Source organism: Oxyura jamaicensis, chromosome 6 (assembly GCF_011077185.1).
Source record: "Oxyura jamaicensis isolate SHBP4307 breed ruddy duck chromosome 6, BPBGC_Ojam_1.0, whole genome shotgun sequence".
In the NCBI taxonomy this organism is placed as follows: Eukaryota; Metazoa; Chordata; class Aves; order Anseriformes; family Anatidae; genus Oxyura; species Oxyura jamaicensis.
Window position 1 is genome coordinate 21,620,875 of NC_048898.1, and position 27,964 is coordinate 21,648,838.

Here is a 27,964-nt window from a genome sequence, read left to right on the forward strand (position 1 = left end):
AACACAGTTAGCACTCTTATTCAGATAGGTAAGAGAATGCTTTTCTGTAGTTCAGGCAGAAGGCCTCCATAGCCTGCATCCAACACATACCACCTTTAATTATTAATACTAACACAAAACTTTAAAAATGAGTGTTGCTCTCCAGGGTACACTGCTGCTTGGAATACAGCCTTTCACAGGGGATATAAGGTTAAAACACAGAAAATGAAGAGAGAATGTGTAAATCTAGGCACTTTAACTGAACCTCAGTTGCTAGTTTGATCTCTCTGACAAAATTACTTATTTATCCATGAAAAAAACAGCTTCAGAAAGCTGACGACCTTTAAAGAAACTTTCTATCTGGACAACAGCAGAAGAAAAGGTAGATTAAAGATTAATACTAGTATTCATTTTAACAGATCAATTTGTCATACACACAGGAAATACACAATTTTCTGTTTCTTCTGATTTAATACAAAACCAAAGCAAAACTTATAATTTAATGCCATCAGTAGCTACCCAGTAAGCTTAGTGTGCTATAACTTACTTTAAACATAATTTAAATGTTCATTTGTTCACATTAGTATTTTAGTTGGATTTCACTTCAAAGCTACTAATGGAAAAGAGCTGATTTACATGACAAACTATTGACAGGAAAAACGAGGAAATATCTATTTTCAAAATGGAAGAAAAGACCTTTGTGTTAGTTAGTAAACCAAATTACTGTATTTTCCATTGTATTGCTCAAATTACATTGACTGAAATGTAAATGTTCAAAATGTTATCGATTTTTTTATATAAACATTTGCCCAGTGGTAAGATATATTTTCTGTGAGTGGATGGATGTCAATGAACCTGTGACCCCCATTTATGTGCCATCAATTTGTTTCTTAAAATTCTGAAAACAAATAACACTAATACTACAGTGACTATACAGTACCACTTTCAGAAATAGTCTGCTATGTTCTAAATAGCTCTAACAGATACAGTAGGCTTGGTATGTTTTATGATTCTTTTGTATCTTGCAAGGTAGAGACAACCTGTCTGCTGCAGTGAACGGGGTGCATAAAGGTGCATTTATCTTCATACTCCCACAGCTCTAGAGTCAATATATGCCAGTCCAGCTAGCAGAGAACTTAAAGCAGAGAAGGAAAAAAAGTTATCAACAGCTGTAGAGCACCCAACGCTTTCTCTTGCTGGAGAAACGTTCAGGCAACTGGCAGGTCTGTTATGGCATGGTGCTATAAAGCTACGTAAAGAGCGTACTCCTGAGCCAGGGCTTATTTAAAGAACTTCATGAATCACTTGTCTATCACTGACATGCCTCATCACTCAGTGAAAGGTTTGTGGATGCTAAAATTTAGGTTTATTGCTATTGATTTTATTCTAACAGCAAACTGCTTGACTGCAGGATGCATACAACTGCAGCCTTCTCGGGAAATACAGCTACACCTGCCATATGCCTTTCATTTGCCCTTAAGTAGTCTGTTCACTGCAACATTATATCCAGAGAAAGCTTTATTTCATTAGCATAACTCTTGTGATCTGTACAGTAGCAGAGGTTCTTAGACAAAAATAACACTATGACAATCAGTCCAATAGTTGAAATTGCATAAAAAGCCTTTTAGGGAAAATATTTTGCAGACGATTTGTAAGTGTTAACCTACGTACGACAAGTCTTGATTATTTGATTACATGCCACTGGAAGCAGATGCCCCCTCCTTTCCTCCCTCCCCATACCCCCCACTCCCCCCCCAGAAAAACAAACAAACAAACAAACAAACAAACAAAAAAAAAACTATTTGCCAGAATTTCTCCATTGGCAATCACTTGTTAATGGTGATGTTACAAATACGGATTTTTTTTAAATGAATACTTAATGGATTAAACCCTTGAATAGTGGGGCTATAATACTGATTTTTTATTGGCTGAGGTGTAAGAAATTTGGGAAGAAGAGGCAAGACAGAGCAGATTCCTATAGAAGAACTTCAGGAACTATCTCTATTCTTACTCCAAAAGCATAAACATTATTTTGTGATGGCCAGGAGTCAGCTATCAAAATAACAAACAATTAAAAATGAGATTCTTTTATTTTTATGGTGGATTGCTCTGATAATCACAGCTGGTTCAGAGGCTTACAAACTACTGCCTGGACTGAGAGAACGTGCATAATTACACCTTACATCACAGCTGACAGGAAAAGTAATTTCAAAAAATACAGTCCTGGAATGTTCAGTCCAAAGCACTGCTGTACTTCAGCATCTCCTCAGCTACACAGTTGCATTTAAAGATGAACTTAAAAGTTCATTTCAGTGATATGGATGGATGGGATCATAATTTTAGGAAATAGGCAGAGATGGAAATGAGAGGTCAAAATCAACACTGCATTTATTGTACAGAGTGTGCAAGGCATCTTAGCATGGTCTCAAAAAAAAATAAAAATAAAGTCTTTTAAAAGCTTTCTAGACAGACTATGATTTTTTTATTTATTTACTTTACAGTTTTGACTTACTGCTTTTCTATTTATTTTATTGCATCTGGCAGAAATACTAACTCATAATTTTTTCTGTTAAAAATTTCTATTTTTCAATCATGTTTTGCTAAACAGTTCCCCAAAACAAGCCTATGTTTTTTATGGCACAGCATAATTCTCAGATGTCCATTCCTTTAATCACAGAGAGTTGCTGGTTTTGCTTTTCATGGTATTGGCCAGTTTTTCCACAGGATATATTTTATAATATTCCCCAAACTGACTTGTAGTGAAGCTTTCATTGGGTTTTATTCAGATAATTAAAAGCATGGTAAAGAAAAAGCCTAAGCTTAATTAATTGGCATGAAGATTCTCTTAATCCCTGATAATTAAATCCTTAGCATGTGCTTTTCATAATAATTTTCAATATTATCTTCCTGTCTGAAGCACAAGAACTTTGCTGGTAATGGTACATCTGTCACTGGTCCTTTACTTTGAGCAGTGCCTGAAGTAAGCCACCGACCGTTGACTGCAGCGTTTGAAGTAATCACAAAACAACACAGAAACATTGATTTACAATTTAAATGGTTATTTTGCTTCATTTCTTTCCTAACTGCTTGACAGCTAAGGGTCAAATAGAGTCAATTAGGTGCACTAACAAAATATCAGTACTAAACAATTTCTGCTGCTCTCCCCTGGCTTCTCAGTATGACCTGCAGCTGCTCATCAATCTCCAAATGCTCATGACAGCAGAACACAGAACACTTAAATCAGATTCTTTGGATCTGTTCTCTCACTTATTTTTTTTTAATCTCACATGGACCAAACCTGCAATATTTTGCCATGATTTGGAATACAAATTCCAGTTGTATTTCAGTTGTACAACCAATGTGTTCATCACTGGCATACCCTTTTCAGACCGCTCATTAACCTAATATTTGTCTGAGCCACTTTTGCTTGCTTCGCAGCTCTTCCAGATGTATTCTTGCCACAAACTGTTAACAGAGCTCAGGGGTCATTTGGATTCTTTCCACAAAAAAATAGACAAAGAATTTTTGCCTTTCTCCCTGAATTTCTGCAAGTGTTTTCTTTCTTATATAGTTTGCCTGTGTGCATCACCAACTTGTCACAATACTACCTGTCTACTTTGGCACCAGCTTGTGTTCATATTCAATTTCTTTCACTAACCACATCTTGAATTACCCTTATTCTTTTAGTGAAACTGTTTCAAATTCCATATCCTTACTCTGATTTAGAAGAACCTTTAGATTACAAAAAATATTATCATAGTTTTTGAATCACAATATTGTATTGCTTTTAATTTCTCTCCCTGTTTCTTCATTATTACAAGTGGATCATAATCTGAGGCTCTTCTCTGCTATCAGACATTTCTTTTGCAGGGGGAGGTTTAGGATATTTTCAAATAACCATATACTTCTCAAAGTAGCTTTCTGAAATGTGTATACACATTTTATGAATAAATATTTAAATGAGTGTTCTTATTGATGTCCTTATCAATATTACACCTGGCTGTAGTTCCATATTGTCTCATCCCAAACATTTCTACTTCTTTCATTATATACTTTTTAATATCCCATACTGGCAGCTGACTTCTATCAAAATGTAAGGAAGTACTATATGCTTTAATAAATAAGTAAATACATTTTAAGCTTAGTTCTTTTTCATCATCATTATTATTAATTATTATCATTTTAAAAAAAGACTGCAGTTGGCAACCGTATGTAGAAGACTGAAATAGTTTGCACAGAATTATTGATTAAAAAAATATATATTTAAATATATATATATATATATTTGGGGGGGGGGGGGCGGGGGAGGCGGGTTGAGTGTCACAGCTGAGACCTAACAGACTGAATTTTCAATGGCAAATCTACACATCACTATGAAAAATGACCTGTGAAGAACTTATTTGACACTAATACCTGCTGTCCTAGGTTTAGCTAAGAGCATGTTAGTTTCTCCAGTTGTAACATTCTTTTCTATGGGTTTTTAACTTTCTGTACAGTTTAATGTTTCTAGAAACAGCCAACGTGAATGGTAATGTTCCCAGAGCAGCCATTACAGCTGTCAGACATAACCACTATTAAACACTCGGCACAAGTATTTACAGAATAGAACTAAAAAGACACTAAAATAGTCATTATAGAATATGGGGTAAATAAGCAACTCCTGAAAATTAAGTCTCACTGTACTATGGAGTTGCTTTGTTCATAAAATTAATATATATTCTTCTTTAGTTTAATATACTAATAATTGTCCTGCCAGCTACTCCAGATGCAGAAGGGGAACAATGGGAAGTAGGGAAAGATGCTTCCATACATAATCCCTCTATGTGGTTTCAGGGATATGGACTGTTTCATTACCACTTATTGGCAGCAAGTTCTTAATCTAATATTCCAGATTTAAGAAATTAAGCCATCTTCATATAAACACAAGTCACAATTTCAGCTTGACCCATTCTCAGATGATAGGAAATTAGTTCCATATCACATTCACATTTTCATGTATGACTATGACATTTATACACAGGCATAATGACAGAAGTTCAATATGAACAGAATCAAATATTATTATCATTGGCAAGAAATGGTAAATGTGAGCCAGCAGCAGAATTGAAAACACCTACTCAAGATCTCCTGCAAGTGAATATTCTCTGCCAAGAAAAATGTCACAGGCCAGAATACAGTTCAAAACTTTAGGATAATTATTGTAACAAAAACATTTATTTTAGTTTATTCTCCTTTATCATAGGAGAAAAAAATACACACTTGGTTATTTTATCCTTTTTCTGTAAAAGTTAATAGATCAGAAGGGTTTAGTATGATATTTGTGTTGTAAATACATGTCCAGAAATATCTGGAACTACCCAATAAAATAACCACCTAAAAAGGTTTGAATAAGCAGCATTTGGAACTGCACTACACCTCTTTGAAACTAGCTTCAGAAATATTTAAATTGCTTACCAGCACAAACCAAAACCTGTCTTTTAGTGCAATCACATAAAGCCAGAGAGCAGACAATTACTGTAAAGAGTAAGTATAGGAAGGCAAAATATGACACTGTAAGAACTGATTTTAAATAACCTTGATTTTTAATTCAAATCTTATACTTAGCATATGATAACCTCAGGAGGGCATAATCTTACTGATGTTTCATACTGTTTCACTAAACAGTGTATACTAGCATGTAACAAGCATATTAATATATACTATTCTAACATGTAATAAGCAGGCTATTACATATTATTTTAAAGTGTAAAAATAACTGTTATATTAACAGAGTTGTAGCATAGTCATGAAGATGAGATTAAAATTAAGAAATAGTCAAGAGTTTCAACAATCATAACTTGACTGATGTTTTCTCATTTTCAATATAAAGATACGATGCATATCTATAATGTATATAAATAAAATCATTGAGTTCAAAATAGTATGCTTTTTGCTACTTTCAAAAGCTCAGGCCCCCCATGCCTTCATTGAGTTAATTCTGATCAGCCACTAGATCAAGGCAGAGCCATGTTTGCTTGAGTACCGGCAGTTTTTACTGGATGAGAACCATGCTGTACAATAAATGAAGCATTGATGCCCTACTGTATTGTGAAGTAAAACATATGACTCAAATAAAAGGGCAGAGAAAATGGTTTAAGCTTTTAAGTAATTGTTTAGAGATTCTGAGTTTAATTTGTAGATTTTTTTTGTCTTATTTTGTCAGTGTATATCACAGTTTGGACAGTCCAAGTAATTTTTTCAAGTACATAAAAGCAAATGCTGCAAGCTATTTAGAGAACGTGGTTTCTGAATGCCTGGTCCTGGTGCATACTACAACGTGAGCATCAACTTCACTGCTTTAATAGCACACTAAATGAGGTAGGTAGCAGATCTTTAATTCTTATTAAAATCTTATGGTGGACAAGGTTTTTTATTTCAAGGTCTGACAAAAATAAAGCAGTATAAAGGAAAATTCAGGCAAGCTTCTATACTAGCTTTTTAAAGAGGAGAGCAATTAAAAAAAAAATAGAGAATTTATTTCAGTATATTACTATGCTATGAATTGCTTAACTACTACAACATATAATTCAGTAGAAAAACAACAGGTGATTAACAGCATGATTTTTAATTTTGATATTGTGGAAATGAGAAGAACATGCTTTAATTTAAGTGATGTGGCAGTTATATAATAGCTTATGCACTTGGCATTACCATACTGATTAGTCTTTTTCATTATCCACCACAGCCCTACACATTAGTTTTATAAAAAAGCCAGCAAATGTTAGACCAGATCCACGCCTCTAGATCTACAGGACTCCAAAAGGGGTCAAATAACCAGTGAGCAGATGAAATTAAAATCAATAATACTGAAAGACCCTAGTGGAGATGAATTAATTTGACTCCCTTCATAATTTTCATTTGATAGTTCAAGAAGCATTTCAGGTCAATTACATTAATAGAAAGTGATTGAGTGAAAAGAAGTTAATGACGAACCAGAGCTAATTAGCACAGCTATTTTCACTCCATCTTCTACACAGAATAAGACTTTTTTTGATCAGTGATGAAAATTGGCAGAGGACAAAAGGATGTGTGCAACAGTTTAGCAGCTTTTAGTGACAAACCCCGACTCTATGATGAAAACCAAAAATAAATATAAATGAATAATTTTATAATAATGTATTAAATCAGATTTAAAATGGAAAACTAATGCAACACTAGAACGATACTTTCATTACCAAATAGCATTTATATTAATAGTTGCTTCTGTTTATGCAAGGCTATTCTTTTACATTTTTCACATCAGCATCTGTTCACCTAGTCTACACGTCTGAATATTACAAGGGATGTGTATACTTTACCGTGTAATTAAGCAGCAGTCATGAATGATGCTGTCTTCCACAAATATGCCACTCTCTTCATCTGTTTCAATAAGATGACCAGCATGGTACCAATGTACTTGAGTAGTATTGTCAACGTAAGTTGCAGTACACTGAAATGGCAAGCGGTCTCCATGAAAAACAACTTGTCTTTGTGATGGGATCAGCTCAAAAAGAGGAAGTTCCAGAGGCCCAGCTGCAAGGAAAACAAACAAAAATAAATTGAAAAAAACTCTCACAATGACTTCCTCTCATGAATATTGTAAGGTGTACAATATGAGTATTGTAAAGTATGCAATTCTAGATTTGTAGATCTTAATGGGAAAACACTAGTATATACACTGACAAACTACCCACTTGAGTCTGATGATGTTAGTTCCAGAGATCAGATTTCTTTCATTAGTGTGAGATCAGATAACTACAAGATTACTAGAATATCTACAGAAGATGGATTTCACAGAATAGTTCACAGCATGGCCGAGGTCAAAAGGGATCTCTTGAGAGCGCCTGGTGCTGCTTTTTGCTCAAAGCATGATGCTTTAATAAAGAGCTATGCAGAAAAAATTTGTCTTACAATTAAAGAAAACAACAACAAAAACAAACAAACAAAAAAACATTGATAGAGACATGATTAGCACTTACAAGATCACATCAGTGTCAGAGGCTGAAATTCCCACTGAAAAAAATTAATCACTGTAGAGATCCTGAACTATCTCACATGCCTGGGATTTGGATACTGATAAGACTAATTATTAAAGTTAACCTTTCCCCTCAAGTTGCTTCCTTTTGCCTCTTCTACAAGTCATCTTCACTCTCTAGATGTTTACTCAAGATTAAATATTTATCTAAGTATCTCTTTCTACTTTTTATAGCACAGCACATATCATTACCTTAATGAATTTTCTCTCTCCTGTCTTTCCCCAGGAAATACCCTAATAAGAAGAATATTGCATATTCTTGTTCTAAGCAGAGTCTTACAAAAAAACAGCTGCTATCAGTGCATACCCAGATTTGCAAGGACAACTAAAAAATAAATAGCATTGTACTTGTGGAAGTCATATGCCTTTTTGGGAACGCTGAAAGTCTATTAATTTCACAGATTTGGCAGTAATTGAATTTTGCATCCCTTAAGATGCAAAATCCTCTATATGGTGTTTCTTTCTTCCATTTTTATTTCTAGACCCTGAAACTACCTTAATGCAATTCCTGTAAAATATTTTCTATACATTGTGCGATTAATGTGATTTCTTTAAATTGATAGCAGAAGATTGAAAATAAGCATTCTAGGAAAGGTATTGAAACAGATAGTCTGCATCTAAAGGAAAAATAGAAAGTCGTCTTTTATGGGATAATAAGGAATAAAGGAATACCTTATTTTCTTTCTTCTGATAGTCTCCTAAAGTAGGAGAAGAAAATTACTACCTTTGACACTGTTATCATCACGTAAAAATTCTAATGGCAATAAAAATACTAAGGACTCACATATGTGATTGAGGAAGACACTACCATGGTGATCCTGCATGATAATTCCTAAAATACAACCTTTTCACTTCAGCCTACAATGCCAAAATAATTGACTGAGCCTGGGTCACTTTTAAACTGTATTACTGCAATCTCATCCTAGACACTATGCCTATTGCCCTGCACCTTAGAAATCCTTCTAACTTGGTGAGAAAAAAATAACTTTTAAAGCTATATCTTCTTCTCCCTTATTTTCCTCCTGTTTCCACTTAAGACTGCTCATAATTATTATCTATCCAGCCAACAGAGCTGTCAGCTGAAAGGTCATTCTTCCACATTTGCACCAATAGTGACTATCTCTACCATCTATTTTCCTGACAAGTACTTTAACTTTTTTTTTTTTTTTCCATTTCACTGCCTACAATCTTATCTTAAACTTTCTCTTCAAAAGCCTCCATTTCCCATAATAAATGCACAGAGGAATTTAACCATGCCTAACCAGATTGCAAGCCATAATCACCAGTTTTAGAACTGCTAACATTTGTGTATAACTGATAGTGTTTGTTGCTTCCCTTACTCAGTATCCCACCCTAACCACTCTTCTTTATACAATTTGGATCAGTTAAGCTGTGAGAAACTGCATTTGTAAATCTAGCTTTTGTCTCTCAATACTATTGGGGAATTTAAATGTTAAATAGTATGTTCATCACCTACTTTGAATAAACAGTGAGAGGGATCACTTCTACTTTTTTATAGAGCAAGAATGCTGGCCAGCATAATACGCAGGATTTGTGCATGAATGAATATGTGATATTGCTACCTGGCAGTAGCACACAGAGGATTAAGGGACTAACTGCTATCTACTGAAATGTTGCAAGTCTGCTGTTACGAAAAAGGTCAGGCTTCAGATATCACTCCTTATTTGCATATACATCCTGTGGTTTATCCTGTGATGGTGCCTGTTTGTGGACATGGATGCATTAATAAAAATTTTGATAAACATACCTAGTATGTTTATACATTCTTTGACTTCTAAGTGAAAGAGAAGGTAAACCACATTACTACCTCACTCATAATAGCTACAGGTTTGGTGATTTGTATTAAAGGTTTTTACCTGAAGACTGAGATGTCAATCTTTCTCCAAAAGGCTGCAATCTTTATGTTGCATCATTAAGTCAATTATGGAGTATAAGCAAAAGTTATGTTTTGAAATTTAGCTATAAATTGACTGAACATTCTGTTTCTCTGGCTACATTCAAATCCCCCAACCAAAGTCCAGAAAATTAAACATACTGTCACAGCTACAACAGCAATATACAGAACTTGCAGAAATAAAATACTTCTCATGAAAATATTTCTAATTTTTAACTGAGGATAAATGTAAGTTTTTGCTCAGGCAGTGAGTGACACAGTGTGCCATGTAGCTACGAGATAGTAGTAAAAGTGCAAATTATGGTATCAATATTTTTTAAGTCAAACTAAATAACTTGCCTGACATAGGATGCAGTGTAACACTAACTCTTTGACTTTATCTCTGCCTTTATAGTTGCTCTTCAAGGCTCTCCTGTTATTGCTTCTATTGCTCAGCCTTGGGAATCAGACCAAACTCAAAAATGGAGTGTGAATGAAGTGTTTTGAGCAGACTTTCACACTTAATGAACAGAAGTAAATTAAACTTTTTTTTTTTTTTTACTATAGTATATCAAAAAGGAGAAAATTATCCTTTTATTGACATCAATCGTATCAACAACCTATTCATTTTCATTTTCTTTGCAAGTCTTTCTAAGTGCCAACAAAGATGCAAAGTGAAGGAAACATACTTTTCGCTTACTATTAGGATTGAATATACTTCTGGCCAGCTGAATCCTTTCAGAATGTACATATTTGGTTTGGCTAAATTGACAAATAATGCTGCAAGCTAATTTTCAATATAAAACTACTAAAATTTCTATGGATTATGACATTTGCAGAGCACGGAAGGTGCATTTAAGTACATCTATAAAACATCTGCATTTAATCTGTGATGTCTATAAAAAAAAAAATATCAGAGTTAATCTTTGGTTGTTTTGCAGGGCGATTCATGATTTAAATGACTGGGGCTGATTCTGCAACTATTACTCATGCAAAAGTTCCAGTTGACTTCAGTGACAGTTCTCACAGACAAGGATTAATTGCAAAAATAAGAGTCTCAGGATTAGGGCCAATACCCTTTATCCCAAATGGCTATGAAAAGATTGTATAGTTCCATCAGCATCGGCATTGGAAATATGTATTTTAAGTCCATAATTCAACAATCCTTCAGATTCATAATAAAAATAAAAGTATTTGCCAATGCTGTAGATAAGTTTTCAAGCTTGTCTTTGAGGATAAAGTAAGAAAGGCAGAGATTCTGAGAGTATTTGGAATGGTTTTGGCATTGATTTGACAGCATGTGAAATATAACTGCTCTGGCAAGTTATAACTGCTCTCCCTATGCAAGAGAAAATTTCTCTTTGATTAGGTGATTACTGAAGACCAAATAAATAAATGTAAACTCTGAGGCTCACATATATATATATGAAGGCAAATACAACTGTCTCATAAGATTAAAAATAATTTACAGTTTACTGTGGTTTTATTGGGAGGGAAGGGACTAACTTAAGGGGTCTTCCTTTCTTCCAAGATTCTCCTTCCAAGACAATCCACATTGCTGCCCTCAGGTCTGTGGTAAAAAACACCATCTGCAAATAAGGGGTGTGAATCTCCTATGGGCACTTAGATCAAGGGCTGCTGAAGTGTTTTACAGTCTTCACCCGTCTTCTCTCTAGTCAGCTCTGAACCATGATTGCAGCAGAGCACCACAGGAATCACTGATTGCAGCATGAATCTAAAGGTCTAACCCGTCATTACAGTAATTACATCTTTTTCTTTATCTCTCATTTCTCAGCAGAAAAGGGTTTTATTGACTGAAGGCCCTGTTCTTTATGCTATTGAATCTTGCATTTCAGATTAGCTCTAGACTAGAATACTGAGTCTTGGAGTATGGAGGAGGAATCAGGTTGCACAAATACCACTGAATCAGAATATCATTACTCAGAGAGTGTATCTGTGCACATTTTAACGCATGCAGTGTCCCAATATGTTTATGAAGTTGAAAAATAAAATATAAATTGTTTTAATAACCATTAGCTAAAACAGAGTAACAGCAAGGTACACCGGAGCTCTGAGGACATGTTCTGCTGTTTGTGTCTTAAGTAACTTTACAAAACAACTTATGATGCACATTTTAGATTTTCTGCTTTTTTTCCATTCATTTAATTTCTTGATATTTAAAAAAAATAGTTTGATTTTCATTCTAATGTTGGCCTTTTCTGTTCATTGTTTTAAAAAATGGAAAGGAGAAGTATGTGAAAGAAATACTGCTATCTGAAGATATATGGAAGACAAATGTTTGTACTTATGTTGTACAAATACATTAAAGATGTACAATGCATCTGTAACCCATATTTTAGTTACATTTTCAATACTATATGATTACATTTAAAGTGTATGCACTTATAAGAAAGGGACATTACTGTTTCCTGGATGAATGTGTATGCAGAAAAGCTGATCTATGCAACAAATTTCCATCAGCACTGCAGAAAGTTGTCTAGTCATTGCCCGGCATGACCAATACAAGATGCTGGAGACATGAGTACAGAAAATGAAGCCACATCCTACCTACTTTGTTGCATTTTCTCCTGCATATACAGTAGCCTGAGCAGCTAAACTCCATATAGATAAGTAGCTTCTAACCCTCATTAACTGGTTTTGTCCATATTGCCAGCTTTTATACATTCAGAAACAGGAAAATCCGCAGGTCTCTCCAGGTTGCCCCCACATCTGTGCAGTATTACAGTGTGTACATCTAAGGATATACCATTGACTCCTGTGCGTCTCAGTAAAAAAAATCAGTTTGCTACTGTGCACCACAAGCTTTAGACAGAAAAACAAACAAACAAACAACAGTAACAACAACAAAAAACAGAAGTTGGCATTTTGCTTCTTGTTAATCACTTGATTTATTGTATTGCCAATGGGCTTTCTATTTGAATTGAGCTTGCCTACAGAGTGCAGCACATCCTGCTGACAAAAGTGTGAGGTAGAGATCTAATATTTATATACAATCTCAGTGGGAAAGAAATGTGCACGGAAAGCACAGTGGGGAGAAGCTGGAAGTGAGGACAAAGTAAAGGAACAGGTCCAATAAAAGGACAGATGAAAATGAGGAAAAATAAATTGAAAAACACTAGTTAAAAAATTGAATTGCTGACAAAGCAAATTACATCTGTTGATATTTATTGAACAGACCTGAAGAAAACAGTGATCTGAATTACTGTTAGGGCCAGTTCTGCCAAGAAGGGAAGGTGCCAATACATCAATGCCAATTTCCGTATTGCAGAACTTTCTGAGCATAATAAAAGTTTTGGCGTGGAACGTCATAGACCATCCTATATGCTAAGGAAGTCAAGAACAAATAGAAAACTGGAGCCAAGCTTCAGTTTTAATAAAATCTTTGACTGGCTGCAGTTTTAACATAAGATTAAGAAAATACAGATGCCAAGATGTATTAAAGACATCTATATGAGATAGTCTTTTGGGCATGGGACAAGAGGGTTTTGGACCATATTCAGGTACTATTCACTGCAAAAAAAAAAAAAAAAAAAAAAAAAGTAGAGCTTCTATTTGTGTTCCACAGAACTATATCAGTCCCTTCCACCATCACACATTTTTCAGGCAGGAGCATAAATAGATGCCTTTTTTTTTTTTTTTTTTTTCAGTATCTCATAATTAAATCATAGCTTTAAGTTTACTTTGTAATGCTAAGTGCTACACTGAAATGTTACAATATAATTTAAAAAAAAAATAGTAACCTGAGAGAAAGACATCAGACATGTATACTGCTATACTTTCAGTTATGGATTTTGAATTACATTTTACTTCTGACTCCTGTGAATATCTGTAAATCTGTCAACAAGAAAAAAAAAAAAAAAGAAAAAAAGAGAGAAAACGAGAGAGAAAAGAGAGAAAAAGAGTGCATGTCTCTTGAGCACACATAGCAGAGGCAGTGGATTGAGGCACTGATATGAATGTAGATGCTGCTGCATGGAGCTGAACAGAAGTAGCAGTCCCTGGATTCATCCTCAGTTACGTACAATGAGTCCACACTGTCACAGTCCACTGGTACAGATCTTTCAATTATCTGTGTTGGTTCACCTCATAAATATACTTCATACCCACAGAACACAAGATTAAAAGTCAGTGCAGTTATCATAGAATAGTTTGGGTTGGTAGGGGCCTTTAAAATAGTCCAGTACCAGCCCCCTCTGCCATTGGCAGGGACAATTTCCACTAGACCAGGCTGTCCAAAGCTCCATCCAACCTGACCGTAAACACCTTGAACACCAGGGATAGGGCATACAGAGATTCTCTGGGCAACCTGTTCAAGTGGCTTGACACCCATTTAGTGAAGAATTTATCCCTTATTTAGATTATAAATCTAAAATTCTAAACCTTTACATTTCAGTTTAAAGCCCTTACCCCTTGTCCTATCACTACATGCCCTTGTAAAAAGTCCCTCCCCAGCTTTCCTGTAGGCGCCCTGTAAGCACTGGAAGACCACTATACGGGTCCCTGGAGTCTTCTCCAGGCTGAACAACCTCAGCCTGTCTTCACAGGAGAGGTGCTTCAGTGCTCTGATCATCTTAACGGCCCTCCTCCGGACTTACTCGAACAGGTCCACATCTTTTGTCTGGTAGCAGGTTCCATTTAATAGCATTTAATAAAAATGCCAAATATAACATTAATTTGTAAAATGGTAACAGCTACTTGAAAACTTTCCACAATAGAAAATTCAATTTTACAGTCTAATTAATCAAAAATATCTGCATGCATGGAAAATGAAGTCCACATCTTCTATTGGCATATCTAGCAGACTTTAAAAGAATGGGCAAAGAGTTTTTTCATCACTAGTGTCTTCCTTATCAAATACATCTGCCGGCATTTTTAAGTTTCTTCTATGCAGTTTGTCCCAGAAGCCTACTTAAGAAGCTGGGGAGAAGCTGAAACATTTGAATGTTTGCCACATCCCAGAACTTGAAGACCATGACATATTGACAACTATGGTATTAGAAGATTCATCAAGACAAATTCCTTCACTGGCAAGATTCACAAGCCATTGCTAGAAAGCTAACTTTGATTACTCAAATTGTCCTCGTGGCAAGCAAGTTGGCAGGCTCACAGCTATCAACCCTTGTTACAGCTTGCAGTTAGTAAAAATGGCTGAGTGGCGGCAACAATAAAGCACCTAGCTCTACATAATATATTGATTACCTTTACCTATCTGGGAAGTGCAGTGGTTGCACTCATCTTTTCAAACCTTAAGCACCACTAGCCACTTTCTCTTTATTTTCTCATCGTTACTACACACTTAGACCAAGGAAGCAGCAGGAAAGTCCCAGGAGTGGCAATGCTTGCCCCTAATTGCCCAGAGTCCATCAGATTGCATGAGTAGCCCTCTGTGTTGCAAGAATGTCAGACAACAATGAAATATAAGAAGCATAAAAGATGCAGAACAAGTGACAGTTCTGTTGAAGTAAGAACTTGCCCCAGTCATTGTACAAAGGTTTTCATTTCCAAACTCCTCTCAGCTCAGCTGACACTGCCAGTAACTGCAGCTCTCTATAGGCATTTTTCTACATACATTATAACATAGAATACAAGGACAGAGGCTTTATACAGAACTTTCTCATGAGAACAGATAAGATTAATTACAACAAAATGTGATAAGTGCTAACAACATTAACATAGGTTTGGCAAAGAAGCTTACATCTTTTTATCTATGAATTACTAGTGTAAATTTAACCCTATTTTTTAAAAATGCAGGTGCTGCCATATTAAGATTAAAAATGCATCTTCTAGGCTACTCCAAGGCTGGCTGATGGTAACATCACTTTGCTCAGGAGAAACTAGGCTTTGGAGATGGCCAGTCAAGTCTCTATGGGTGTAAGTTTTGAAGATTAGTGAAGCTTTGTTTCACAAATATTTTACTTAATACCTGTTAGCTAAATTTTCCTTTCAGTGAAAAGCTTTGTTGCAAGCTTTTGGGAAAAAGCAGGCGAAGGGAAGGTAGAAAACCAGACACAACTGTACATTAAAAAACATTGAGATACTTTAAGAGTAAGCTATGGGAAGAAAAACAAATTTGGTACATTTCCAGCATTTAAATCAGTAAGATTTCAAATGTGGAGGATCCTATGGAACTATATCTTCATGTGTGAGTACAGATGCAAGAAAACATGTAGTAGTAAAATCTCATCCTTTAAATGTATGTAAATGACTATTTCAATACTCCTATTATTTCACATTTAGTATTTTTAAATATGATTATATTATTAATTTTGTGCACCCAACCTTGCAGTAGTGGTATAAATTATCACTAAAGAAATTAGATAATAATGTTTAATATTAAATGTAGAGTATGCCTTTTTTTTTTTTTTTTCAGTTTGAGAATGATCACATTTAGATGAGAAATCTACAATTTGGATCCAAAAGGTTAGTCTTATTGGTTCCATGCTACCAAATGGTTATACATTGAAAAGTTTGATATATAAAATGGTGTGCTTAGCTCAGACTGAAAATTACAACATCAGTCTTTGAAAGATCCAAAACTTACAGTCACATTATTTGATATATAGAGAATCTGTTACTATCCATATTTTGTTATTAAAGGAAATCCTGGATTGCTAACACTGTAAAATTGAAAGAATTGTAAGAGGATTTAACTACAGCTAATTGTATCACTATCTATATCTTGCAAAACATAATCCTATGAAAGGTTACTAATACGCGTACTTCTATTTAAATATCATTAGACCTGTTCATATGATTAGGCACTCCCTGCAGAATTGGAGCTGAAGTCTTGATCCTGCATATTCTTGAAAACAATGATGCTCCGCACGAATGCAGCAGGCTATCTGTAGGCTGCCAAGAAACTGCAGGATTGGAATCTAAATTTGGATCATTACTCCATCATTCTTTGTACTTGAGATTTTGAATTTAGTCAGTTACTACATACTGAAAAAAAAAAAACCACAACCCACAGTTCAGTATTTACATTATGTTAATATACTAAGAATGACTTGTAAATGAAGAAAGAAGTGGTTGAAACAATCTCAAGCCCTTTCCTAAGTTTAAGTAAATAACAGATGACATTGAGAGCAATAAATGAAGAAAAAATGTACCATGTTAACTCTGAGCCAGTATTTACTATTGCTATATGTTTCACATAAGAAAGAAAACTTAAAAATAATCTACATGCAGATGCATACAATTAGTTTAAGACTCCAACGGCAATACAGATAATTCATTTTTTTTGCCACCATCTGAAAAAAGCAACTTTGAGTTTCATTTTTCACTCAATATCCCTGGTGCAAAATATTAAATGCTGTTCTTAAAAGCTGATGCAGAAGCTAAATGCATTCTCTTGATTTCAGGCTCAAATTCAAATGCTGAAAAAGTACTCATGCAAAGATAAAATTTCCCAGTTTCTATTTTTGGCATTTTAAAAGTACAGGTCTCTTTCAAAGTTCTTCCTATTACACAGTAGAAGCACACTTTGCTAGAGAACTGGAAATGATGTGCAAGCACATCAGGTAAAATTCTAAGGACATTTCCACATCCATAGGATACAAGACACTGGTCTTTCTCACCACTGCTGAGAAAGCAGTTAAAGCTGCACTGTGTTTTATGAAAATACATCAAGAAAACAAACAAAAAAATAATTTCAAAAATGAAAGTACTGTATAAAATAAGTAAAGGGTTTATTTTCATTGAATTGCTGCAATTGATTTAAAATATCTCAAATCTGATTTTTTGTGTGATATTTTAGGCAAGATTACAAACAAAAACAAACAAACAAAAATACTTATGAAAATATATTAGGGAGCTGCATAAGGCCCAAGACAAATACACCTTAATGATCTGCTGATATTTAACTGTGAGAGACACAAATTAGATGTTAGAAGTTTCTTTGTAAGAAATCGTCTTAAAATGGTCAAGAAATCTGTAAGAACACAAGTAAAAAAAGTACATAAAGAATATATATGTGCTGTCTCTCTGTGTCTCTTTTTTTTAATATGCACATACGGTGGAAAGGGCTCAAGGGTTGAGATAAGGACAGGGAGATCACTTACCAGTCATCATCATGGGCAAAACAGTATACAGACATTGGGAGATTAGTTTATTGTGTACCACTAACAGATTAGAACAATGCAAAACTAAAAGCAAACTTAAAACACCTTCCCCCACCCCCTTGCAATACACTTTCTTCTACCTTTTCCACCTGAGTGTTGCAGGAGAATGGGGAATGGGTCAGTCCCTTGAGCCCCTGAAGTCTATGAAAGAGAGTCTCTGCCACTCTTTCAGAGTCACTCTTTGCCCCGGATCCAGTGTGGGGTCCTTCCCATGGGATGCTGTCCTTCCCAAACTGATCCTGCGTGGGCTTCCCACAGACAGCAGCTCTTTGAGAATTGCTTTAATATGTGTCTCTACCATGGGGTCCATCTATCACAGGCAAACTGCTTCAACATGGGTCCCCCATGGGTAGCAGCTCCCCCCAGACCCCCTGCTCCTGTGTGGGCTCCTCTCCACGGGCTGCAGCCTCCTCCAGGCCACATCCACCTGCTCCACCGGGGGCTCCTCCATGAGCTGCAGTGTGGAGATCTGCTTTCCTGTGGGACCCATGGGCTGCAGGGGGACAGTCTGCTCCTCCAGAGACCTCTCCACAGGCCGCAGGGGAATTTCTGCTCCGGCACCTGGAGCACCCCCAGCCCTCCTCCTTCACTGACTGGTGTCTGCAGGGCTGTTTCTCACTCTTCTCTCCCAGCTGCTGTTGCACCGTAGGTTTTTTTTCCCTTTTCTTAAATCTGCTCTTGCAGAGGCCCAACCTCTGTGGCCCAACCTCAGAGACCCAACACACTGGCTCAGTCTGGGCCAGCACCAGGTCCTGTCTGGAGCTGGCTGGAGCTGGCTCTGATCTGACATGGGGCTGGTCGCTGCTCAGAGAGGCCACCCCTAAACACCCCCCCACCACCACCCTTGCCTCATAAAACCAATACACTGTCCCATTCATGTAAATAAAATAAAGGAAAATGACTCAGCTGCTATATGTTAGCCATTACTCTGTGCTTTGCAAGTTCTGTTTCCACCATATTTTCCCGAGAGCGTATCTCAAAATGAAGTTATTTAACATTTGAAATGATATTTGTTTCTTTACTCTGGAAGTGTCTTGACTGAGGAGAATACATGAAGAACATGCATTGATTAAGGGGGGAGATTCTCCCCCTCACCTCCACTCCGTGAGATCATATCCAGAGTGCCTCATTCAGCTCTGGGGCTTGACGTGGCCCCAGACTAAAGACGTGGACCTGTTGGAGTAAGTCCAGAGGAGGGCCATGAAGATGATCAGAGTGCTGAAGCACCGCTCCTGTGAAGACAGGCTGAGGGAGGTGGGGTTGTTCAGCCTGGAGAAGAGAAGGTTTGAGGGTGATCGGATAGTCTTCCAGTGCTTACGGGGGACCTACAGGAAAGCTGGGGAAGAACTTTTCTTTTTTTATGGGAGACCCACATGAGAAACATTTATTTCTCTGTGGAGAATTTATATATATATATATATATATATATATATATATATATAGGTGGAAAGTAAATAATGCCAATGTCTTAAAGTACTATAAAAATGTCAGAAAAACACTGAGTTTTATACTTTGACCTTCGCAACATTTTTTTGTATAATTTGGTAAATATTTACAATATTTTCAGCCACATCATTTATTTAAAGATTAACAATATTTTGTCATCTGTTTTCTAAATTTAAATAAAATCTAATCGGGGGAGACAGGAAGTCAGCACTTTTCCAAACATCTGTGTTATGATGAGTCAATGTTTTCCAAAAGAAAAAGGCTGCATCAGAATTACTTGCCAATTGTAATTTTGCAGAACAAGTGAACTTTTAGAAACTAAACTCTAGTATTTCATTCATCGATGTAAATAATTACAAACCCTTGTTAAGAGCTATCTTTTGTAATCCTATTAAGACAAAAACTCGTACAAGTCTTCACTCTGAATAATTTAGCCTACAAAATCAACCTCTGGTGATGAAGACCACAAGGGAAAATCACAGACATATCAGACCTCAGGTAGAATTTACAGCACTGTATTCAGGTATTCAGGAAAATGTAATTTTCCTCCTGTAAAATGAGTAAATTTTATTTGGAGTCATAGAGAAACACTAACAAGGCACTGCATGAAGCCAATTTCACAATCATTTTTTAGAAAGATACCCTGTCTGTACTGTTATGAATTCACTGCAGTCCCTCATATTTAAGTACAAGACTGCAAAACTATCTTTTATCATCAAACTACTTTTAAGCCTTGTTTCCAACACTGTCAAAAATTGCTTTATAGCTGCACATTTCTGAGAGCTGGAGATTTTTGTTAAAGAAGATTTAAATAGCTCTTATAAGCTGTTAATGAAATATGGAAGCAGTGTCTTATGAGTTCCAAACTATGACATTACTTAGATTAGTTTTTATAAAAATCCCAAAAGCACTTTTCTAACTGCTGAATGGGTGACTTCTTTGGCTACCTTGAGTTATCAGATGCATGAGAAAGATTTGCCAGGAAGGAATTTGAAAGATGATTTCATGTCCCATCAAAATGTGAAATAGATGTAAAAAGCTCATGGCAAACTGTATGCTCTGCTGTAGGTAAAAGGGTTTCTTTTACCATTTAGTTTCCTCTCTGTTCCCTTTCACATACTCTGACTTTTTGGTTCATTCCCTATCTACCCTGTGAAAATCTTTGCCATTTCTATTCTAGATTTTTCCCCCTTCCATTCTCCTGTTCTTTTCTCATCTTGTGACAATGATACCTCATGACCTCAACTAGCATGTAAAAGGAAGAAGAGTAACTCTAAATACAAATGTCTGACAGTATGGAAGATGTTCACAGGCAGAAGTCTTCAATTTTTAAGCCACTTAATATTTTCTTTAAGATATGCTTCATTTGATTAGCTCTATGCATATCTCAACACATCCTACTCTAAAAACATTCTCAATAGTTATTATTATTTCAGTGCCAGACAGCCTTCCATTACATCTAAGTTCAAATTAAGTTACTGAAAATGAAATTGCTAAATGTTGCGGGCACCATGATTTGCCCAACAGATATTATGAACACCATGGCAGGAACTACAGAGCAAGTGGAATGCTCAGCACATATAATAAACAAGAAGCTCTCTGCAGATATTAAAAGCAGTGTCAAGCTATTGGCAGTCATTACAACCCCTGTCAAGTGTTCTGGGCATTATAAATAGCAGTAAGAACTAGAAGGGTATTATAAATTCTGTATCAGAAGTGTGGAATCTTATATGGATTTCAAGTATGACATTCTGAGAAACTGCTCTCAGTTTCATTTCATCTGTAATATTTGCAGGCAAATTCATTGGCAACTTAGAAATACCAATTAACAGTCCTTAATCGATTCTTCTCATCATTCCACCATTTTCAGGAGGTGAACTTTTCCTGCTGGGAAATGGATCTCTATTAAGATACCCATGCTGGGTCTCTGTAAAGTGAGAGCTTAATATTTGAGAGGGATTGCAAATTTTGAAATGTTCGTTAATGCAGACTACTGGAAACTTCTCTCCTTTTCCCTCACAAGAGCACATTCCTTAAGATCCAGGCAGGTATCTGTGCTTACTTAACAATTCAGCTGCTGGACCATTTGGGGTCCACAGCCTATAACATCGCTCCCAACATCTAGATGTCTGCATTTGTTGTTGTTAAAACCCAATTTTTTGTTATGACTCTAGTCAACCCTGATCTCCCTTCTGCTAGAAATGTGTTAGCAACACACAGAATTCCTCTTGGGATTATCGGAATAGAAGCATGTCATCCCCTATGTTTTGCATGTGTTATTTCCCTATGGTATTCGCAAAGTCTCCACCCAGCAATTTTCTGTCATTCAAGAAAGTCAAAGATTCTGTGATTAATGAAGTATTCATCAAATAATATTTTTGATCATGGAATCCACCAATGCAATCTTAGGCAAGGATATTTTCTCTGTACTATATGATAACTTTAAAATCTTTTTTTTTCTTTTTTGTCTGTCCTTTGCTGTACAGTGTTTGGCAAGAGATGAATTTTCTTTACTCATTCATATATTTGTTTGTTTGTTTGTTACCTCATAACATATCCATCATGTTTGCTATGGTAGAAAACCTTTCTCAGAATGTGATTTGTATAAAGAATTTGCCTAACTAAAGCTCACTGTAAAAAAAAAACATCCTGGGGATGAATAAAGTGTATAGTACAGGTTTATAAAAACGAAAGGTACAAAAATGAAATCTGACACTTACGTCAGAGATTTAACTGAAAGGAACATTCTCTAAATCCCTGTAGGAATCCTCAGGTTCATGCAATGTACAACTTAGAGCTACCATTATATCTTAACGTTTATATATTAAGTAACATGCAATTAGGATTTAAATCTGGGCAAAGGCGTTCTCTAAATATATGTATTGTTCTGGATGAAATAAGAAAAATGTATTTTTTTCCATTCTCTTTCAATATTAGTTGCATTTTCTCTGCAATGTATCTAAATTTATTGTCCCTACAAGAAAACCAGAGTTCCTAACTTTTTGCATCACTTAAAAACAAACAAACAAAACAACAACAAAAAGGCTTTTCTCTCTATTCCATTCCAATTTGTAATACTAAGTGAGAGTACAGCTCACCACATATCAGCTGGTTTTCCTTCAGGTTACGAAATGACAGTCCTTGTAAAGCACTAGGGTAAGCACAAACTGTTTCCTCTGCGATTCGGACTGAAGCATTTCTGGCCCATTGTAAGACCCATTTTAGATTACAGTCACAAATGAGTGAATCAGTGTTGAAATGCCTAGAAAGGCAAAGAAACATCAAAACTGGTGTACATACACTTCTCAAAAACATACTTCAGCATCTGTTAGATGAAAATTATCTAACTCTAAAGACAACTATACATAGACATATAAGTAATTACAAAGATATCCTGATTAATTAACATACATTGTCCCCATTTTAACGGCTTCCAAGACATTATGGAAAAATTTTGGTTTTGGTTAGAGAACAATATCACTGATTACTGAATTAAATTTGAGTAGATGGTGGAAAGTCATAGTTTAACATACATTTCCTTACTAAAAAAAAATAATAATAATAAAAAAAATACCCAATATACATTTTAAATCTCAGAGAGGTTCATTTAATATAAATAACTGGGGACCATTATTATAATTCCAGAAAAAGTATTTAACAAGAGTGTTTTTTTGCATTCAGAATTATTAGATGATGTAGTGAAGGCAAACATGGAAAGGAATGATAAAGGAAAAAAGGAAAACAGGAATGCCAGCCAGGATGGCCAATCTGGATTTGTCAGGAACAGTTGTCAGCACTGAGACAGACATTAAGAACAAAACATATTTTATGTTTCTAATGCATACGTGGGAACAATCCTGTTTGAATTCATATTTACCATTGATACATTTATTACAATGTTTTTCCTGACTATTTCAGAATGTAGGGAATCATACTTACAGTGCTTTCAGAGCTAGCAGCTCAGAAAAAAGTCCATTCATGAGGCTTGAAAAAATATTACCTGACAAATTCCTAGAAAAAATAAATTTACAGTCAGTTACAGCAAGTACAAGAAAACAAAATCGTTATATAGTATAATTTTCCAAATGCTAATTTAAAAAAAAAAAAATCTGCTTTCTTGACAATAAAAGCATATTTAAATTTGTACATTGCTTTTTCATAAATAACAACAATCAAGTCAAATCATGAAATTTTACTCCTTTTATTTTCACAGCAGGTATACATCCAATTCCCTCTGTCTAATAAACAGGAATACCAGTACATATTTAATAGAAGTAATATATTCTAGAATTTAAATGGAATTATCCATACAATGATTAGTCAGGGAGACCTATGTTGTAATTTTACTGCACACGTAGAATGCCACTGCAAGGTAAAGAAATAAAAACATCTTAATTTAATAACACAGAAGAACTGAAGCAATTTATGTGAATACTAACAAGTTTTCAAAGTAACTAAACAGTTTTATTGCAAAGGACTTTAAATAAACAGATGTTTCCCATCCTTAAATTCTTAATGACATTTCCATTTTAACTACTATTTTACTATATTTTTGGTCTTGATATTTGAACAGTTTAAGCTGCGTACTTGCGTACAAATGTAATTTAATATTGCCTAGTTTAGTAGTATTGTTGTACCACTGTCCTAACAATAAAAAAACATAAATGCTTAATAACAAGTAATACTGCCTTTTTCTATATCAGTAAACCAAAAATCAGTGCAGTACATGCTTAACATTTCATAAAGCATGAACTATGTAATTTTGAAATACTGATAATATGTTTCTTTCTATCCAATGCCTGAAGCTACATATCTGAATTCAAGGACGGCTACAAAATTTCAACTGTTGGTGAAATTCCATATTTATTCACTGGAGACTTGTTGTTACATATAGAAAATAATTTATTCTGCCAAAGAGAATTGATTTATTGCTTTTTAATTGAAAATTTTGTTTTTATAATCACTGATTTTACTACACTTATGACTGCAAAGTAAAGAACATACATTAAACTGAATATCCAAACTCAGATCAAGATAAATGTTCCAACAAGGGGTAAAAGATGTGAAACAACTTCATAAAGCAGAGAAAAACAGAAATATGAAGCATGCTTTCTACAGAAACATTTACAGATACACAAATCAATAAATTCATAAACAAAAGAAAACATTGCAAAGTTGCAAATTATGTCAATAAAGTTATGGAGCCTTCTTGAAACAATAATTAATCTTATTTTCAAATTCTAGACAATTCTTGAAATGCATATTTTTTCCAATCAAAAAAGAAGAAAAAAAAAATGAAAATGAACTAAAATGAACTTTGAACACTTGAAATTTTCATGGTAGCCTAAAGCAAAACTCTACTAATACAGAAAAAATAATTGGCTCAACTAAGTTAAGTTAAATTATTTCTCATTATACTGAGTGGCAATAAGTTGTTGCTATAATTGAGATCATTGCTAGTATTTTATCTAACAATGCACCTTTAATACAGTTGTGATGCAAAGCTCTTGGAAATGGAAGGGCTTTCAAATATATCTTGAAGTGTGGGTGGATCTAGTAAATGGATCTACTGATTCTTATTGGGCATATGCCCTAACTAGGGATATGCTGAAGCAGCTCAGTGAACCAGGACCTCAAAACAGCTAAGTCAGAAACTGATAACATTTACATTGAAATTGATCAGAAGAAGCTACACTAATATGAAAGCTGTTACAGTAGTATACAGTTACTGGCAGAAGACAATCATGTTGAACTTAAGGACAGTGAAAGCAATCTGCCTAGCCTTGCATGGATGGCAGTCAGGTGGGAGAAACATGGATTTCTTTTTTCTCACTCACCCCACTACAACATGACAACACTTCCAATTTTATGCAAATCCCCTTTTTCCCCTTAGATAGCTCACCAGACTTCATACAGCAAAATAAAAAGAACATCAACTCTGAAATTTGGTAATTCTGGTTGGACCAAAGTTTTATGTCTGGTCAGTATTTTAGAAAACAAGATAAAACTGGGAATCATTTCCATGGCTGATATATCAGGATTGAGCAGACGTATAGTAGCTACGCACCTGCCAATGATGCCCATCCTACATTTACTGAATCTACGTACTTTGCATAGGACCTACCAAACATACTGAGATACTTAGCCAGAACTGACTTTTGTTAACCTAAAAATGTATGGTCTACTAACAGATTCATAGTTTCTTTTTATCGTGACAGAGAAATATGTAACCCTTTTCTTCAGTGGTTTTGCAAAGTGCTGGAATAATTGCGTTAAAGTTGGCACAAAACCAGCAAACCAGTTTTCACATTCTTTCATATTCTTCTGCCAATTACCTGGTTTGAAGTTTCCATATTACTATTGCTAATTAGCAAACCGGGATCACAATGCTTTATAAATGCTTTACAGGGCTGCGTAAATCAGAAAGAAATACAGTTATATGACCAAGAAACACATAATTACAATACAGAAGACTGGATCTCCAGCAGTGGAATGGCTTCTTCTCCAAATCTTCAGATGCATTCTTAAATCATTCCGATAACTGAGCACTTTTGAGCTAGATATCTGCAGCATGCTGCAGATTCTTGGTTCTGTTGGTTCACATACTGTTTATATTCTATATTAAAATATCTCCATACCCACAGTTCTGTGAAATTCCACTATTTCATATACCGTAAAACCTCACTCTAGCTTGATTTAAAAGCTTGATTTTTTGTTCTAAAAACACCTCTATCACCTAGTTTTCAAACATTTCAAATGTAACAAATTAATGCTCGTCAAAGCTGATAACACTTAGAAGGCCATTAACTTATTCCATTAACAGAAACATGTGCTCTCAGTTATATCAGAAGCAAACCATTTTAGTTTTATGCACAAAGTCCTGCAGTTATTTTTTCATATACCAAAAACTCTATTTTTTTTTACAGAAATTAATAAAACACTTTTGCCAGAAGCTTTAATATAAATAACACATAACCATAAAACAGTCAAATGTATCTCGAAGGACTGTTTACAGGCAAAATACAGGTGGAAGCAGGCATATATGAATACAAAGCATGCTTTGCTTTTATGAGCAATATTAAAAAGCAGAACGCAAGGGTGACAGATTCATCTTCTGTGCAAAAAGACTGGGATACGAGGGCTAAAAAGCTACAGCAGAAATAGAGAGAGGACAGGTTCTGGTGCATGCTTTCACTGTATTACTGAGATGGGGTCCATACAATTCAATGTGTTACTGGTTTTGTACTTTATCTCTGGTACCATGCAAAGGGATTATTTGCTCCATTGACAGCTACAAAGTCACACGAGAATTTATGGTGTAATATTATCATAAAGTTAACTGCTGCTGCTGATTCAGAGACAGGGTGACAAATAAATCAGATGTACTATAATCAAACAATTGGAAGTAAAGAGGAAGGCTTGTTTTGAACTTCCAAAAGAAAGATACAGTAGTAGCTATTGAAATAGGCTGTAGGCATAAGGCTGCAACATTTCTGAACCTGAAGGGCTAACATGAGCAACTAATAAAATGAAATCTGGTGTATCAGTGCAGTGGCACCACCCTGGTACTCCACAGCTCTTGATATTTAGATTAGGTATAAACAGAATTAATGAGGATGGCAGCTCCATTACCTACCAGAAGTATATTCACATACATAATCCTGGAACAAAGCACTGAAACATGGCCACTGAGGGGCCAAAGGAGATTTGGAAGATTTGTTGCATTCAATTATGTCACTCTTAGTTAGAGTATGTGCACCTCATCACAGCATAAACACAGCCAAATGGTAGTATATAAGCCAAAAAAGTTAAGCTAATATCTTTGAAGACAACAAATCTTCCCTTATGCTTTCTGATGCACTGTTAAATCTAACTGTCATATGATGTGAAAGCATTTTGGAATCATTTTCCAAGTACAAATCATCAAAACCAGGAAGGTGTAAAAATCAGATGGAACACAATCACAATTCACTGGCTGCAGTAATTTCAGGAGCGGAGCTGTGTGAAATTTTAAATTTCATTAGTAACTTGAAATTCAATTCCTATTCACTAAAATATACATCCTGAATACAATCTGACTAAAAGACTTTTTCTACACACATTATCAAGAAGCTTAGATTTTTTTTTGTATGTATGCATCTTTTCAAAACAATACTGATTTATTTATTTATAATATAACAAAAATTTAAGAATCCAGCTGTCCTGAACAAAATAGACTGCACAAAATCACCCATCCCTTTGAAGGCTCCTTACGTTATTCCTGAATATTCAGGCAAGTTTTATCCTTCATTTTAGTGAAGAATTATGCATACCTTTACCCTACTGAGTTTAAATATATTCATCACATTATTTAATTAAAAATTCTATGTCTGTTCAGGCCTAGAGCTGATCTTGTACCATTTTTTATTGTCCAGCTGAATCAGACTTAGATTTTACAAGGCCAAGCACACT

The 27,964-nt window shown here is 35.2% G+C and overlaps 1 protein-coding gene across 3 annotated transcripts in view; it reads right to left on the reverse strand.

Annotated features, from left to right (window-relative positions):
- Positions 1-27,964, reverse strand: part of ADGRA1 (adhesion G protein-coupled receptor A1) — a 270,862-nt gene that overhangs the window by 138,716 nt on the left and 104,182 nt on the right. For all 3 annotated transcript variants that reach the window (XM_035330799.1, XM_035330800.1, XM_035330801.1), the window contains 3 exons: positions 23,453-23,524; positions 22,612-22,775; positions 7,317-7,530 (listed from right to left, as the gene is read on the reverse strand). In XM_035330799.1, the coding sequence (XP_035186690.1) occupies positions 7,317-7,530; positions 22,612-22,775; positions 23,453-23,524 (450 nt within the window). The remainder of the gene's footprint in view (positions 1-7,316; positions 7,531-22,611; positions 22,776-23,452; positions 23,525-27,964) is intronic.